Source organism: Doryrhamphus excisus, chromosome 4, assembly GCF_030265055.1.
Source record: "Doryrhamphus excisus isolate RoL2022-K1 chromosome 4, RoL_Dexc_1.0, whole genome shotgun sequence".
Classification (NCBI taxonomy): domain Eukaryota; kingdom Metazoa; phylum Chordata; class Actinopteri; order Syngnathiformes; family Syngnathidae; genus Doryrhamphus; species Doryrhamphus excisus.
In genome coordinates, this window is record NC_080469.1 from 5,710,647 (window position 1) to 5,726,257 (window position 15,611).

The 15,611-nt window shown below is 41.3% G+C and overlaps 1 protein-coding gene across 5 annotated transcripts in view; it reads right to left on the reverse strand.

Annotated features, from left to right (window-relative positions):
* The window catches only part of LOC131128202 (leucine-rich repeat transmembrane neuronal protein 4), an 83,732-nt gene that overhangs the window by 62,295 nt on the left and 5,826 nt on the right, over nt 1-15,611 (reverse strand). For 2 of the 5 annotated variants that reach the window (XM_058070831.1, XM_058070830.1), the window contains exons 1-2: nt 8,146-8,618; nt 6,215-7,804 (exon numbers count right to left, since the gene is read on the reverse strand). In XM_058070831.1, coding sequence (XP_057926814.1) covers nt 6,258-7,804; nt 8,146-8,176 — 1,578 coding nt within the window. In that variant the 5' untranslated portion in view covers nt 8,177-8,618 and the 3' untranslated portion in view covers nt 6,215-6,257. Of the gene's footprint in view, nt 1-6,130; nt 7,805-8,145; nt 8,619-15,611 lie in introns of those variants that run through there. The other 3 variants (XR_009129604.1, XM_058070829.1, XM_058070827.1) reach the window with 3 other exon arrangements.

Sequence of the window (15,611 nt, forward strand, 5' to 3'; positions counted from 1 at the left end):
CGGTGTTTAAGTGTTTAGCGTGAGGGGCACACAGCTAGGACACCCGAGTTCGATTCCACCCCCAGGCATCTCTATGTGGAGTTTGCATGTTCTCACTGGGTACTGGGTACGTTTTCCTCCCATATTCCAAGAACATGCTAGGTTAATAGGTGACTCCAAATTATCCATAGGTATGAATGTGAGTGTGAATGGTTGTTTGACTATATGTGCCCTGTGATTGGCTGGCGACCAGTCCAGGGTGTACCGGACAGCTGGGATAGGCTCCAGCACCCCTGCGACCCTCGTGAGGATAAGCGGTAGAAAATGAATGAGCGAATGAATAAATCCAGCAGACTTACTCTCCTCACTCTGCCCCCTCCCTTAACACTCACTAGGGATGCGTACCAAAATTCGGTACTTTAACAGGTGCCAACGTAAACAGAAGTAACCAGACCCAAACACGAAGTAGGCGCATTGCTATTCATTGTTATTAATGAAGACTTAGCAAGGTGCATTCACAAACACCAGAAACAACATTACAACACGTGTTTTTGCTCAAATAACATTGCATGTAAGAATAATTTATTTGTAACAGTAGTCTAACGTTAGTACACCAACATGGTGTAGCATGTGTGTACTTCAAAGTACTGTAAAATGCCACATTCCCTGTTCTCTGTATTTCTGATGGTTGTACTGTGATAATTATGACAAATTTACTTCGTATTAGTGAATCATTTAGTGTGAATGGTTGTTTGTCTATATGTGCCCTGTGATTGGCTGGCAACCAGTCCAGGATGTACCCCGCCTCCCGCCCAAAGACAGCTGGGATAGGCTCCAGTGAAGATAAGCGGTAGAAAATTAATTAATGAATGAATAGTGAATAATTTTATTTCTGTTAATTAACCTATTTAAATTCCTATTCTGTACAACTTGCATGTCATAAAATGTTGTTAAAATGAAAAAGTTTTTGGACAAAATTTCCTGTTTTTACGTACCGGATGCAAGAATAAATGATTCTTAGTGGAAAGGTTGTTTTTAAATTAGAACAAATGGATTTGAGCAGCACAGTAAAGAGTGTGGTTTGCACATCTGCTTGGTTCCTCTCACATCCCAAAAACATGCATTTTTAGTTTAATTGGATACTCTAAATTGTCTACAGGTGTGAATATGAATGAGTGTGTCTGTAAATGTCCTTGTGATTGGCTGGTGATCAGTCCAGGGCGTACCCCGCCTCTTGACCAAAGTCAGCTGGTCTAGTGGACTCATGAGCCTGAACAGGATACATAAGTGGTAGAAATCAATTATGGTGGATATTGCACTGTTTCGCTTTCCATATTCACTTGCTTTTCTTTGATTTGTGAGCGTGCCAATAGTTTCATTCATAGGCTGAACCAGAAACGACACCTTCCTCTTCACATCATTCATTATTTTGGAGCAGGTTGTGCTCATCTTGTTAATGCTTGCAATTCCATCCTGAGTACAAAAAAAAATCCTCCTTGCTGAGACAAAGGCATTTTATCTGTAAAATTATCTGGGCCACCTTAGCAGGGGTTGATCTGTGGGCGGACATCAACTTGACTGTGGCTGCCACGTGAGTGCAGGAGTGGATGTTCCACAGTGAGACTATAGATCTCCACTGTTCAACGTGCTGATCAGATTGACAATGTTCAGGTCGAGCATATAAAAAAAAACCCTCCTATATAGCGATGAAAGGTAGCAGGCTGCAATTATACAACCATTTTGAAAGTATAGTTCTATAGAAAAAATATCAGAGCCAAGATTGTGAGTTTGGTGCGTTTACTTTCATGCAATTTGACACTTCCTCTATATGTGCCATTCAGTCCCAGTGAACGCCACCTTTATGTGCTGGTTTTATTGTGACACAAACAGCGCTTTAATGTAGCACGTCACATCCTGCCATGCAACACTGATGCAACTCAGTGGGATCAAAAGGTTTAGATAAAACTGAATCATGCAGCAGTATATGGTGATTGTGTAATCACAGCACATAAAAACCTGACCATGGTCTATATGTTCCTGCATGCATTTGCAATGTTTAGTGCCAAACGTGACGCTGGCAGAAAAGAAAAATCCCATTACATCTTTAACAGCTCGGGTTGCTCCCCTGAGCTGTAGAGGGCAAGGAATAACAAAGCCGAGGGAAGTCGCGGCTCCTTACCTCTGATGGGCTATTAGTTATTCTAGTGAGCACAAGCCCCATTAGGTCTGTCATTTAATGCTCCCATGCCACAGTCACACATGAAAGCTGCAAGATTGAGAAACTGGCCATTTTACCTCAAGCATCCGTTGTATTTGAGAAATGTTCTGCCAAAGATAATCTGACAAGGAGTTGATTTAGCTGCTTGTGTACCTCACTTTACGTCATATTCATGGAAACAAAGATTCTGCTGCTGACATCAGCAAAAGATATGGCACAACTTTCAATGCCCGGTCCTGATTTAGTGCCTAAGTCTGTTTAAGTGACCCATAGTTAATAATATTGTCTCACTCACAGCCAATAATATTTGCTTCCGATTCAAATTAGACCCCAAAGTTTGACACCACAACATTTGATACAAACCAATTGGACTGGTTGTTTGACAAGGTTTTCCAATTAGGGAAATTAAGTGAAATTATGTTGTTCTGATGTATAGATCAATGTTTTCTCTAAGCTGCGTGCGCAATCGCGTACTGCTCCAATGTTCTCATGACAGACTCTGTGCAACGAACAAAATAAAATCCATTTATTCTGTACCGTTTTTAAATGCAACTCTGTGAGTGATAGGAGACAACAAGCGGTAACAATATATAACAATGATAAAGACTATGCACTAAAAAGATACTTTTAGTGCATACTTGGTTACGCAGCCAATCAATTTATTAATAACGCATCATTACCGTATAGCTAATGGGGCTTCGGAGTTAACAGAACTAAATGCTGCTTGCTAACCCATATTATGGTGAGACAAACGGGCAGTGCAATATATTTTCAGGTGGACTAGCTATGTGTGAATGAGCTAAAACGTTCTCTGAGTGAAAAGTGTGGACGTCACATGGTATGTTTTTATTTGGATGCTTTTGTTTTGATGGCCGGGCATACCAGATACAAGAAGTGCTGCCGGAGGGCGGCTGTTTTTTCAGTATATATATATATATATATATATATATTTTTTTTTTTTATTTTATTTTTTTTTTTTTACACAAACGTTTATTTTCAGTTGAGATTTTTTGTATACATTATATATATATATAATTTTAAAAAATGTAAAAATTATATATATATATATATGTATATTTTTTTTCAAAATTTTTAAATATATAATTTATCAGGGCCAAGATTAATATTTATTCATTCATTCATTCATTTTCAACCGCTTTTTCCTCACGAGGGTCGCGGGGATGCTGGAGCCTATCCCAGCTGTCTTCGGGCGAGAGGCAGGGTACACCCTGGACTGGTCTGCTAATCACAGGGCACATATAGACAAACAACCATTCACACTCACATTCATACCTATGGACAATTTGGAGTCGCCAATTAACCTAGCATGTTTTTGGAATGTGGGAGGAATTGAACCCTGGTCTCTTAGCTGTGAGGTCTGCGCGCTAACCACTCGCCCGCCGTGCCACCAAGATTAATATATAATATATAATTTTTTATTTTTTTTTACACTAAAGTAAATATGTACCACAAATTTCAAGTCAATTTCTGGGATGAACTAACGCCAGAACAGGCTGCAGACAGGAAACAAGGAAATTAAAGTATACATAATCAAACAAGAAAATAAATGGAAAATCCTACAAGATTCAGATGGTCAATTCTATGAGACCATGGCTTGTTTTCAAATACTTGCTATCTATTTGAAAATACATCAGAATTGTAGCTGGACTATCTCAGGGTCTTGGGTTTGGACAGATGTGATACTACAATCTGATAGAACTCACATCAGTCATCTTATGGGATGGAATTCTCAGATTGTGTGTGTGTGTGTGTGTGTGTGTGTATGGTCAGTGACTTGAAAAAAATAGACACAGCATTGATGAAGACCCAACTGCCGACTGAGGTGCATGAGTGTTATTTGTTTTTACTGGCATGCTGCTTTTATTTGGAAGGTATGACGTTACCAGCTGCAGGATGTGTTACATTGAATGTTGAGTGACTGGTGACTGTGAGGAGAGGAGAAGAGTTTTTTTTCTTTCATGAACATTAAAATACAGTTTTTGTAACCTGAATGCCACACACAGCCTTCCTCCCTACAGCCGCTGTGGTTGTAATGCACGGTGTTGTATTCAAGCACAGGGTGGATGGCTACCATATAAACTGACATAAGTCGGGCAGTCTGTCATATCCATTATTTTACACGGCTCAACTATGACTCCCTGCGATAGTGTGTGAAGGTTTTATTGAAGTGATGATCTTTATAATGTAGCATCGCTGGGAGTACTTCCTGTTTCCCAGAGTGCTTTGAAACACTGGAAAGCACATGGTTACAGCTCATATATAGTAGTTGGTTAATATTCTGCATTATACATTGGTAGTGTATTGTCTGTTTTTACCCGCCTGTCCACCTGCTAATATGGTATGCCTCACACAGGTGCACTCCACTTGGGTACCATCTAGTGGTTTTTATTGTGACAGGCCTATTCCTGATTATTGTGCTTGTTGTTCCGGTGATCAAGTATGGTGCTTGTGTGTCTCACCCAACGTTACAGTAACATTACTGACACTGAGTGATGTGTAGAATACCACAACTCATCGCAACGTCTTTGAATGCATCTTCTGAATGCCTTATGTTTGTGTTTTTATTAATTTTGATATTTTTATTGCTTGAAAAATGCATAAAATGTGCTTAAATATGCATAATTTTTGATTCAATCATGAAACAACATGATTATTTTTTTTACTCCGCTGTAATCGAGTGAGTCTGTGAAGTTGCGAGGGACAACTGTACTATGGCAAATATTTTGATGTCACAGCAGATATCCATGTCTGTTTTTTTTCCACATATGACAGATTTGGATCTGAGAGGATCCAATCCCATGCATATTATTTTCTGCATATCCATGCTGGGCTACAAGTGAGGAAGAAAATTTGAATTGTATTGAATTTCTGTGCAGCTACATCCACTATAAGGCTTATTGCATCATGGTTTGGATATATATACTATAGAAGAGTTAGAGATGAGACGTTGAAGTGACTAGTCCAGCAAAAAGTTTCAGCCAAGATCCCCGTGACAACTACAGTACATCATCCCTAGCACAGTAGTTATAAATCACACTCAACTCAATGATAAAAAGCAGCAGGACAAAAGAAGACAGATGTGTAGTACATGCGGAAAAAGGCTGCACATGCAAAAAAAAAGTGCCTAATTAAGCATGAGCAAATTGATTGGTGCTTCCCGCCAAGGCTTTCAGTCTCAATCTCTGGATGCCAGACAGTGTTTTAGAGTCACTCACATAAAAAGCCAAGCTTTAGCACACACACGTCAAGTCTCTGACTAAAAACTAAAAAAGTTTGTGTGGTCTACACGAGTCCATTCGTCAGGCAAGTAAGAAAGTATCGGATTAGTATGCAAGGACACATATTGAGTCCTGAAAATGTAAACGAGTCATCATCATTTGGCTGCGGCCCTTATAGTTATTACAGCTGAACTTTTTGGATCCGACTAATGAGCAATATAATATGTACCTGATTGCTATAGGCATTACTGGAAAATGGAAGCTATAATGACAATAAATGTGGTTATATTTCCCGTGGATGCTGACTGGGCTGGTTTCCATATTGGACACAACAGACAACATACACAGGAGTCACATGACAGGTGTGTTTGCCACCACAGTAGCAAACACACAGGATAGCAGAGGACCACCTGCACAGTGACTTGATCTCATACATTTTTATTATTCCTTTGGGGACATCAGCCATTTGAGGATAAATAAGACGCTGGCTGGCAAGATAGAGATATTACATCAAAAGCCTCTTTTGTGTCAAGAGTGAAATATTATGCTACTTTGTGTATAATTTACTTTATGCGTGGCCCAGGAAGTGGAGCTGCTATTGTGATTTCAACTAATGGGAATTACATTGTTGCAATAAAAGTGCAGGACTTCAAAAGAACTTCAAACATTGCCAAGCAAATCACAGTGCACTGACCTTTACTTCCTTATCCCAAAACAGACAAGGGCAGAGGAGGGGGGGGGAATGGTGTTTGTCTCCACAGATTGTTAGAAAATTTACCTCTCATGCCTCGCAGTGGAAAAGGATTTTTGGAGGGCAACGGTCATACCTCGCATTCCCTGGAGCCTGAGATGGTGTATGTGTAAGGTCCTGTCCCATTAACCAGCACATCCATTGTCTCTGAGTGTGTAGGCTTGTAGTCCACGAAATACTCTTGCAGTGGCGAATTAAGGGTGCGCTCGGTCTCCCGAGCCTTTTTCTGCCGCTTTTTAACAGAGGAACGCTGTTGAAGTTGCTTGATGCTGCTGGGATAGCGCTTCCATGAGACGTAAATAACAAGTAGGATTATAGCCACAGAGAGCAGGAGCGCCACGCTTCCGGCTATGATCTTATGGAAGGACACGTACTCGGAATCTGGTAAAGGGATAGAAGGGGAGGCCTGGGGAGGGGTAGGAGAGGATGTCCTGTTCTCTGCAAGCTTCTTATCCACTTCAGGCTGTGTGGGAAGAGGGAGCAGTTCAGTTTGAAACGCAGACGTGAGCGGTGCCCTTGTTGAGGTAATGGGGCTCGGCGTTACTGTGCAGATGTTATAAGTCTCCACCACATCGCTCACTTTCTCTCCCTGTGCCTCCTTAGGGCCTGTACAGATCATAGTGGTCTCCTTGTTCCCTTTGAAGGCCTTGAGCCAGTCCACTAGCGGACATATGTTAGGATTACAATACCACAGATTACCCGCCAGACTTATGGTGGTGAGAGAGATCCAAGTCTCCACTGTCTGCTGAGACACATTGTTCAGTTTGTTGGAGTCCAGGTTAAGCGTCTGGAGGTTGGGCAGGCATTGGAATGTACTCGGATCCAAGGTCTGAAGTTCGTTTCCAGACAGGTCCAGTTTTTGCAGGGAAGTCCACATCCACGGCAGACCCTGCATCAGCATTTTAATGCGGTTCCATTGCAAGTACAACGCCCGCAGGTTGGTCAGGCGAGGGAAATGAGCAAAGTTGATCTTGGAAAACTGGTTATGCTCCAAATGCAGCTCAATGAGCTTAAAGAGTCCGGCGAAGGCGTTACGGGTCAGACTCCGTAGCCTGTTGTAACCGATATCTAGGAATTCCAGATTGCGACAGTCAAGAAAAACCCGCATGGGGACAGTTTTTAATGAATTTGACCTCAAGTGTAAACTGAGCAACTTCCTTAAACCCACAAATTGATTCGGCTGGAGTACCTGGAGTTTATTGTAGGAAAGGTCGAGATTGCGCAAGTTGGGAACATCATGGAAAGTGTTGTTTTTAAGCAAAGTGATCTTATTGGAGCTTAGGATCAGTTCTTTGAGCCTGCGTATGCCGTGAAGTGCTTGACCATCCACGGAACCGATGTAATTGTGGTCGAGGTACAGCCAAACCAGTTGACTGAGGCCTGCAAACTGGTGAGCCCTTAGGCTCATCAGACTGTTGTAACGCAGCGAGAGTCCCTGTGTTCCCACGGAAACATTGCTTGGCACGTCACGGAAAGCATTGGATTCACAGTAGATTATTTTGCCATCGCATCTACAGCTCTGAGGGCAGGGACGCTCACGGATGGTGTTTGGAGCCGCCAGCAGCCAGGCAGGCACCGCCGCTATGAATACAAGCCATCTGCAAAGCACAGGAAGTCCTGTACACAACACACACACACACAAGTGACTGATTAAGGAGCAGAAAACATATATAAAAAAAAGTGCAAAGACACACAAAAGTGAATTGGAATGAATGCTAAGATTTTAACTCAATTAATTAATCTACTTGCACACACAAAATAAAATGATATTCAGGTAATCTGTCAAATTACTGATGAGAGGAAATCTCCCCACCACCCCCACTCCCCCGCAGGCTGCAGTCATCTTTTAGAAGCTAAGATGGGGGGGGGGGGGGGGGGGCAAAGAAGACACCTGCACCAGGATAAAATAAAGCAAATAAATACATGCAATAAGTATCTCTGCAGGACAGTGCACATACCCATACTTGCGTGGGGTCGGCTCCTCCTCATGTTACAGCTTTCTGTTTCATGCGTCCCAGCTCCACATGTTCCACAAATAGTGTCCAAATAGTGGAAAGTACCCGGAACGCTTATTTGCGCATATAAATGCGCGCACTTTTGCGCACAAAAAAAGAACACCTGTCAGAGATGGGAGCAGCTCCAAATGATGTGAATCTCCAGAGAATGTGGACGCTGCACACTTGTGACGGCCACCTTGCAGAGCCCTTGGAGAGATGAAGCCTGAAGCCGCGCCACCGGCAGGAGGAGAAAACGTTTACACATCCAGCGGCCAATTGTTGAATCTCTGGGTTAATTAAAGAAAAAAGTGATGACTAATTAAGAGAAATGAAACATAATAGAATAGACAGTCATCTAAACTGGATAAGTTTTCAGCGACAAGACGCAGCCTGGCGTGGATCACAGCCGATGACCGTGTCATCAAGAATGAATCAGTTGAGTAGCAACAGGAATTGTGTTGGCGGAGATCCCCACGGAGCAAACTGCTACTCGTTTTTTAGCCCAAAACCGCCCCCTGCTGGACATAGAGGGACACTGCACAGGCAACATTCCACTTAAAGCTTGTCTTCTCATTCACTGTCTGCTGCATTAAACCCGTCACTGACCATTTTAACCCTTTTGAGTTCAGGAAGGGATTTAGCTTTTTATCTTAATATCTCGACTCTCACTTATCTCATCTTCTTGCCTCAGTTTGTTTTCCTTTTTTGTTTTTTTGGTGTTATTTTGACTTAGTGTATTAGTTTTTTTCGGTTGCTAAAACACTCTAAAGGCTGCACGGCGGTCAAGTGACCTCACAACTAGGAGACCAGGGTTCAATTCCACCCTCGGCCATCTGTGTGGAGTTTGCATGTTCTCCCTGTGCATGCGTGGGTTTTCTCCCGGTTTCCTCCCACATTCCAAAAACATGCTAGGTTAATTGGCGACTCCAAATTGTCCATAGGTATGAATGTGAGTGTGAATGGTTGTTTGTCTATATGTGCCCTGTGATTGGCTGGCGACCAGTCCAGGGTGTACCCCGAAGACAGCTCACCCGAAGACAGCTGGGATAGGCTCCAGCACCCCCGCGACCCTCGTGAGGATTTTATGCTGCTGATTCCAATTCTGATAATCCATGCGTGAAATGGTCCAATACCAATACCGATCTCATACATGCAGTGTAAATGTTTAAATGTACTACTGGCTTTATTAGGGGTCACCGGCTGTTTTCATGTGACAGCTACTTTTACAAAATGAAAAAGAGTTACAAATTTTTGTAACATTTATTTTCTATGCCGCTTATCCTCACTAGGGTCGCAGGTGCCAAACAAAAGCCAATATGCTTGTTTTACCAGAACATGAACAAACTGCTGGTATCCACAACTCACCTAGTATTCCTAGTATTCTCACATTATTAACTGAAAACCTGAATGAAAAGCAGGTTTTCCCGCCTCTGCTGGGCCCCTCCAGCCACATCCGCTGCCTTCTGAACCGGAGATGGAGCTGGCCACCTTTTCTGTGCCCTCGGCATCCCGGAGAGGAGACAAAATGCTCACACTTGTCCGTCAGCTTTGCGCTACTACTAAAATTTTCAAGTGTGGTGCACATGGTCACTCATCATGGTCCACATGAGGTTTGTTTATTTATTTAAGATAGGGACCGTACATATTAATGAACATATACTCGATATGTAAATATGTCAGATTGTAGCCAAAGGCTAATATCCATCTATTGTCCAGAGATGGTGTTAAACACACAATTTAAATTGTACACATACTATACACCGCCTCTGCTGGGCCCCTCCAGCCACATCCGCTGCCTTCTGAACCGGAGATGCAGCCGTCTCCCTCTTCTGTGCCCAGAGAGGAGACAAAATGTCGGCATTAGTCCGTCAGCTTGGCACCATTGCTGAAAACCTCTTGCAGTTCCTCTTGAACAAAAAGTGCTACGCAGTGTCTGCAGGCTCCGTACTGAGGCAGTACTCGAGTATTACCCACACTTCAAATACACACTTCAAGGTTGGGAAGCTCAAACTCATCCTGCCAATTGCTCGCCCCCAAATGCTGCACCAATCTAAACATTTTCAGGAAGCCCCACACACATGGTTGTTCTGATTGCTAATATTAGCACTTGGTTGCTCCATACTTGTGTAAAATATTACAGCCAAGTGTTTCACAAAGATACAATAAAAATGTACCTTTTCAAAAGCTAGCAACTTTCTTCTGGGTCTCCACCCATGTCTTTCAAGACGGCATCCCTTAGATCTGGTTCCTCTTTTATTTCTGCAACTTGAAATATTTCTCTCATGCAGATGTTTTGGGGGGTTATGTATTTTTTGGTTTGGGATCATTTCTGTTTTTGGAGCATTTGGGCATTGCTGCACATTTGCATCTGTCGCCCACTGCAAGGCCCCAGGCAGTGAAAATTTACTAATTATGTAAACAACAAATAATGTGTCCCATTCCAAAAATGTTTTTGTCCACCCCCAAAAAGCTGAATGTAACATCATAGCATATCCATTGAGGAAAGTCAGGCTGGTGTAAGCATGCACGTCTCCCACTCCCTCTGCCACCAAACTGCCTGTAAGGCTTTGAATGATTGATGACAGGCTTTTTTTCCCACCAATACAAAGATGCTCTCATGTCTCATTGTTGGCTTTACTTTTGTTTTCAAAGCTGGTTTTATAACATTCAACGATTTATATGCAGTGTGAAGTTTGCACTTTTAATGTAAGTTGAAACAGAGCAACAGTGCGGCTGCTTCATTATACCACGCCACCAGTCATGCTATGTTGGACCACATGTACAAGGTCGTGGAATCCCGAGAGTTACTATCATAAATACTTGAGCAGTAATTATCATCGTATGTTAAATACATACAATGAAACCTCCAGTCATGGCCCAACGTTTACTGAGCTTATTCTTTGTTGTGCAACACTAATCTGCAAGCTACGGCATCACAATAGAGATAAGAGATGGCCGCCACTCACAGCATATAACAAGCTACCGAGCTAATTCTCAAAAAATCTCAACTTAAAGGGTTTCAAATGGTGTGGGGAAGAAACCAAAAAAGTACCACTTCCACACAAAATAGGAGGAGAATTTTTTTTTCACTCTGCCATGTCGGACATGTAATAAAATATAATCTATGTCTCATCAGTGCAACATTACTAATGTCTAGTGATCACAATACTGCATAGTACATACAATATGAATTTTGTTTTTTCATGTCTTTCAATATTTTTTGACTAATAATAGGCCATAGTCAACCACAAAACAGCGATCATTTATTCCAGTTCTTGCCAACTGTTTACAGCCAAAAGCGTATGCTCAGACCAAAGCTTCAAAACTAAAACAATGTTTACAATGGACCAGTGGTTAGCATGACTCGAGAGACCGGAGTTCGATTCCACCCATCTCTGTATGGAGTTTGCATGTTCTCCCCATGCATGCATTGGTTTTCTCCTGGTACTCCAGTTTCCTCCCACATTCCAAAAACATGCTAGGTTAATTGATGACTCCAAATTGTCCATAGGTATGAATGTGAGTGTGAATGGTTGTTTGTCTATATTTGCCCTGTGATTGGCTGGCAACCAGTCCAGTGTATACACCGCCTCTCGCCCAAAAACAGCTGTGATAGGCTCCAGCATACCCGCGACCCTTGTGAAGGTATTGCTGTTTTTGGATTGTAGAGTTTCATTTTGACAGAGCTGATAGGTATTTTACAAAGTGTTGTGTCTTATCTTGCTTGCGTGTAGAATTTTGACACAGTGATCCCAATCTTGCAAAATGTGTGTAAGCAAAGACTGTAAATAGTTTCCTGTACATTCCCTCATTTGAACTGTCATCAAAAAAGAAGATGCTATCAGGTGTTTCCATTCACCTCAACTCTTGGCTGCAGAATTTTTCTTGTGTCTGAAGAAATTTACCTCTTTTTTCCTTATTTTCTCAGGAAAAAAATCCCTTATTTTAAAATGCAAACGTTGCCAGTTATGCTCAAATTGTTCCCCTCACAACATCATGTGGTCATTTGTTACCGGGCAGAGTTTATAAGACTCAATCATGATAGCGCCACAGGCTAGTGAAAGAAATGCCGTATAGTGTTCATTTATTTTGCTACTCAGTCAACTCTTGGGGGGGAGGGGATAATCCTTTCAATTCAAAGCTTCCTTAGTCTGGAATAGATCGATTTACTCATATGGTGGAAATTCCTTTTATTTATTTTTTTAGGAATTTAAATTCCTTTGGAATGGGGCCTGTTCGAAAAATGTTGCTTTATTCTGTTGCTATTGTCAGTTTTCTGTTTCAGTGTTTCTATACAAGCTGCACGGTGAGAGAGTGGTCAGCACGCAGGCCACACAGCTAGGAGACCAGAGTTTGATTCGTCCCTCGGCTATCTCTGTGTGGAGTTTGCATGTTCTCCCCGTGAATGCGTGGGTCCCAAAACCCCCAAAACCAAAAACATGCTAGGTTAATTGGCGACTCCAAATTGTCCATAGGTATGAATGTGAGTGTGAATGGTTCTTTGTCGATATGTGCCCTGTGATTGGCTGGCGACCAGTCCAGGGTGTAATCCGCCTCTCGCCCGAAGACAGCTGGGATAGGCTCCAGCATACCCACGACCCGGTATAGAAAATGAATGAATGACTGTCTTATGCCGATTCAAGGTGTTATTTTGTACAGACAGTAATAGTTCTGCCGTTTTTGTCGTTTTTATAAATATGTTTTTCACTTTTGGTGTGAATGTAGCACCCTTATTGTAAATGGTTGTGAAGTTTGTGCTATATACAATATTGTTTCCACTTTTAAAATTACAATGCCAGAGGGTGAGTTTATATCGGAGGAGTTGCTTAATTACACAGATCGCTGTAAGCACTTTGTTTGATAAGGTCCGTAAGGTGGGCCAACTCAATGATATTTTCCCGGATCCGCGGGCCGGATGAAATTGCAGCGCAGGCCGGATTTGTCCACCACATTTGAATTTTACACATGTGCTCTAAAATGACCACTTTTTTAGTCAAAAGTCAATGTGCTACTACTTCCAAATCAGAGTTCAAGTTTTTTAAACAAATATATTGTTAAAAAGGTACTGTTGGCGCAGTGAGGGGTGTTGAATGTAACTAATAGAGATGTTTTAAACTCAATAAAGTAACTAAATTACTTTGACCAAATGACTAATCAGTAATGATATTATTTTTTCATGGTAAATGTGGCAACACTGCTTACAAATCTCTGTACACTACCCTATCTGTCTTGTATAAACAAAGGCTGCATTGAATGCCTCATAAAGAGTATTTGAGTTGGGGTCAAAGTCATCGCTTTTAATGGTTCCCTTCACCGCCACACTTAATGACTTACATACTGTAATAACCAGTAATGGATATTAATGAGCATCCACACTCAAACTGCCTGTAATAAGCAGTCACTGGAAACGAAAATAAAAGTGATGTATGTTCAAAATAAGCAACAGCCACTGATTTACTATTCATTGTTGTATCAAATATGAAACTGGAGATGAAGGCCCAGAAAAATTCGGGTGAGGCAAAGCCTCACTTGGAATGACTTAAGAACAATAATAAATCATATAATAATAATAATAATATTAAACGTGCTAACTTGGACAGGCCCCAACTTAGGCCTGTCACTATAGCACATTTTGCTGAATTATAATTGTCCTACAAATTATTGCAAATAAACAACATTATTATCAAACATTATTTGGAGACCATTTTTTTTCTTTATTGTAATGATAATATATGGCATAATAACGTAAGTACATTGTCTCAAAAGCAAGAAACTCATTACTCAAGAGTGTTTAAGGATTATACTGCACTACAAGCTAGTACAAGCAAGTACGGACATAAATCCATGATTCCAAATTTTATGTATATAATATCATCCCTTATGTATAAATGCATGTATATATATTTATTCATTAATTTTCTACCGCTTATCCTCACTAGGGTCGCGAGGGGTGCTGGAGCCTATCCCAGCTGTCTTCGGGCAAGAGGCGGGGTACACCCTGGACTGGTCGCCAGCCAATCACAGGGCACATATAGACAAATATGTATAGATATACCATGTAGAAAATATTATGGGTTCCATCTAATATGTTTATTTGAATATCTATTGACACTAGCAATGGCTCAAAACAACATGACTCCACTGCAAATACTACCTCTGTGGCAGCAGAACTAAAGCATACACATTTTTGATGTGTAGTAATAATTATAGTATGTGTAGTAATAATAATTATACTATACACAAGCTAGCTAGCCTTTTTGTCAAAGCAGTTACGTATTTTGGTCTGTATATTGTCCCATCTTTGAATGATGCATGGAAGTGAGTACTTCAAGATTCCAGTATCTGCTGCAGTAATACCACGCTTGTGGATTGTGGCATGTTGCTGCTGTGCAGTCATTACACTAAATTCTTTTAATTTCCCTCTGCATCACGACTCATTTATGTTGTGGAACAAATTTGCCATGACCTATTTTCACGTTGGAGGTTCTTAGGCTGTGATAGGCAAATGTGGACAAGTCAGAAACGTCTATATCAGACATGAGCAAACTACGGCCCGCGGGCCATATACGGTCTGTTAAGCTTTCTAATCCGGCCCGCCAGACATTTCCAAATAATTTTTTTAAACCTTTAACATTGAAGCTGTATTCAACAATAGGATTTGCAATCCCATATTTAAATTACCTAACGTCTTCAACTGGTGATATTTTTCGAGTAGTTTCTGATGCAAGAGACTGTGATATATGAGTCATTATTCATATAAGCTACATTCACACTGCAGCAAAATAACCTTTGCCTACATCCGTGTGTACCTTTTAAGTCTCAGTAAACACGACAAATCATGCATTTCAATGACGTATAGGTCAGATATATGTAACTTCAGCATTCAGACTGCAGTAGCGTGGATGCTTATCATATTTATTTATAGACTTATTGTAAACTTCAGCAGTAGGTGCAATCGTCATAACACACTCTGGCCTGGCTCAGTATCTGTTATGTGTCTCTGTTAAACCATACTCCCTGCAACTTATGTTGACTATAAACCTTTACATTACAATCCAATTGAAACAGTGGCTACTTGTTATAAACGAGTATTAATGTATTTTTCCCAGATACAAGTATGAAACAAGTACATTTCCGTATCCATATTCATGTTTAAAGAAAATGCTCATTATGTATTCACTCTTCACGCTCTGTGATTGGCCAGTCGCACACAGTGACCGCCTCTTTCGAGATGGCTGTAGCCACAGACGAGTTCAGCGGTGCTTCACACGGCTTTATTAGGTATTCTTCAGCTTCGCACTATTTTGGTTTATATCTAAAGTTACTTGGTAAATGTGTTCCGTAACATGCGCAGTTGAGCGGTGCTCCCAACAAACAGGCACTGAACAACTCAATACAAAGGGTCAAAAAATGAGTATAATAGGTCC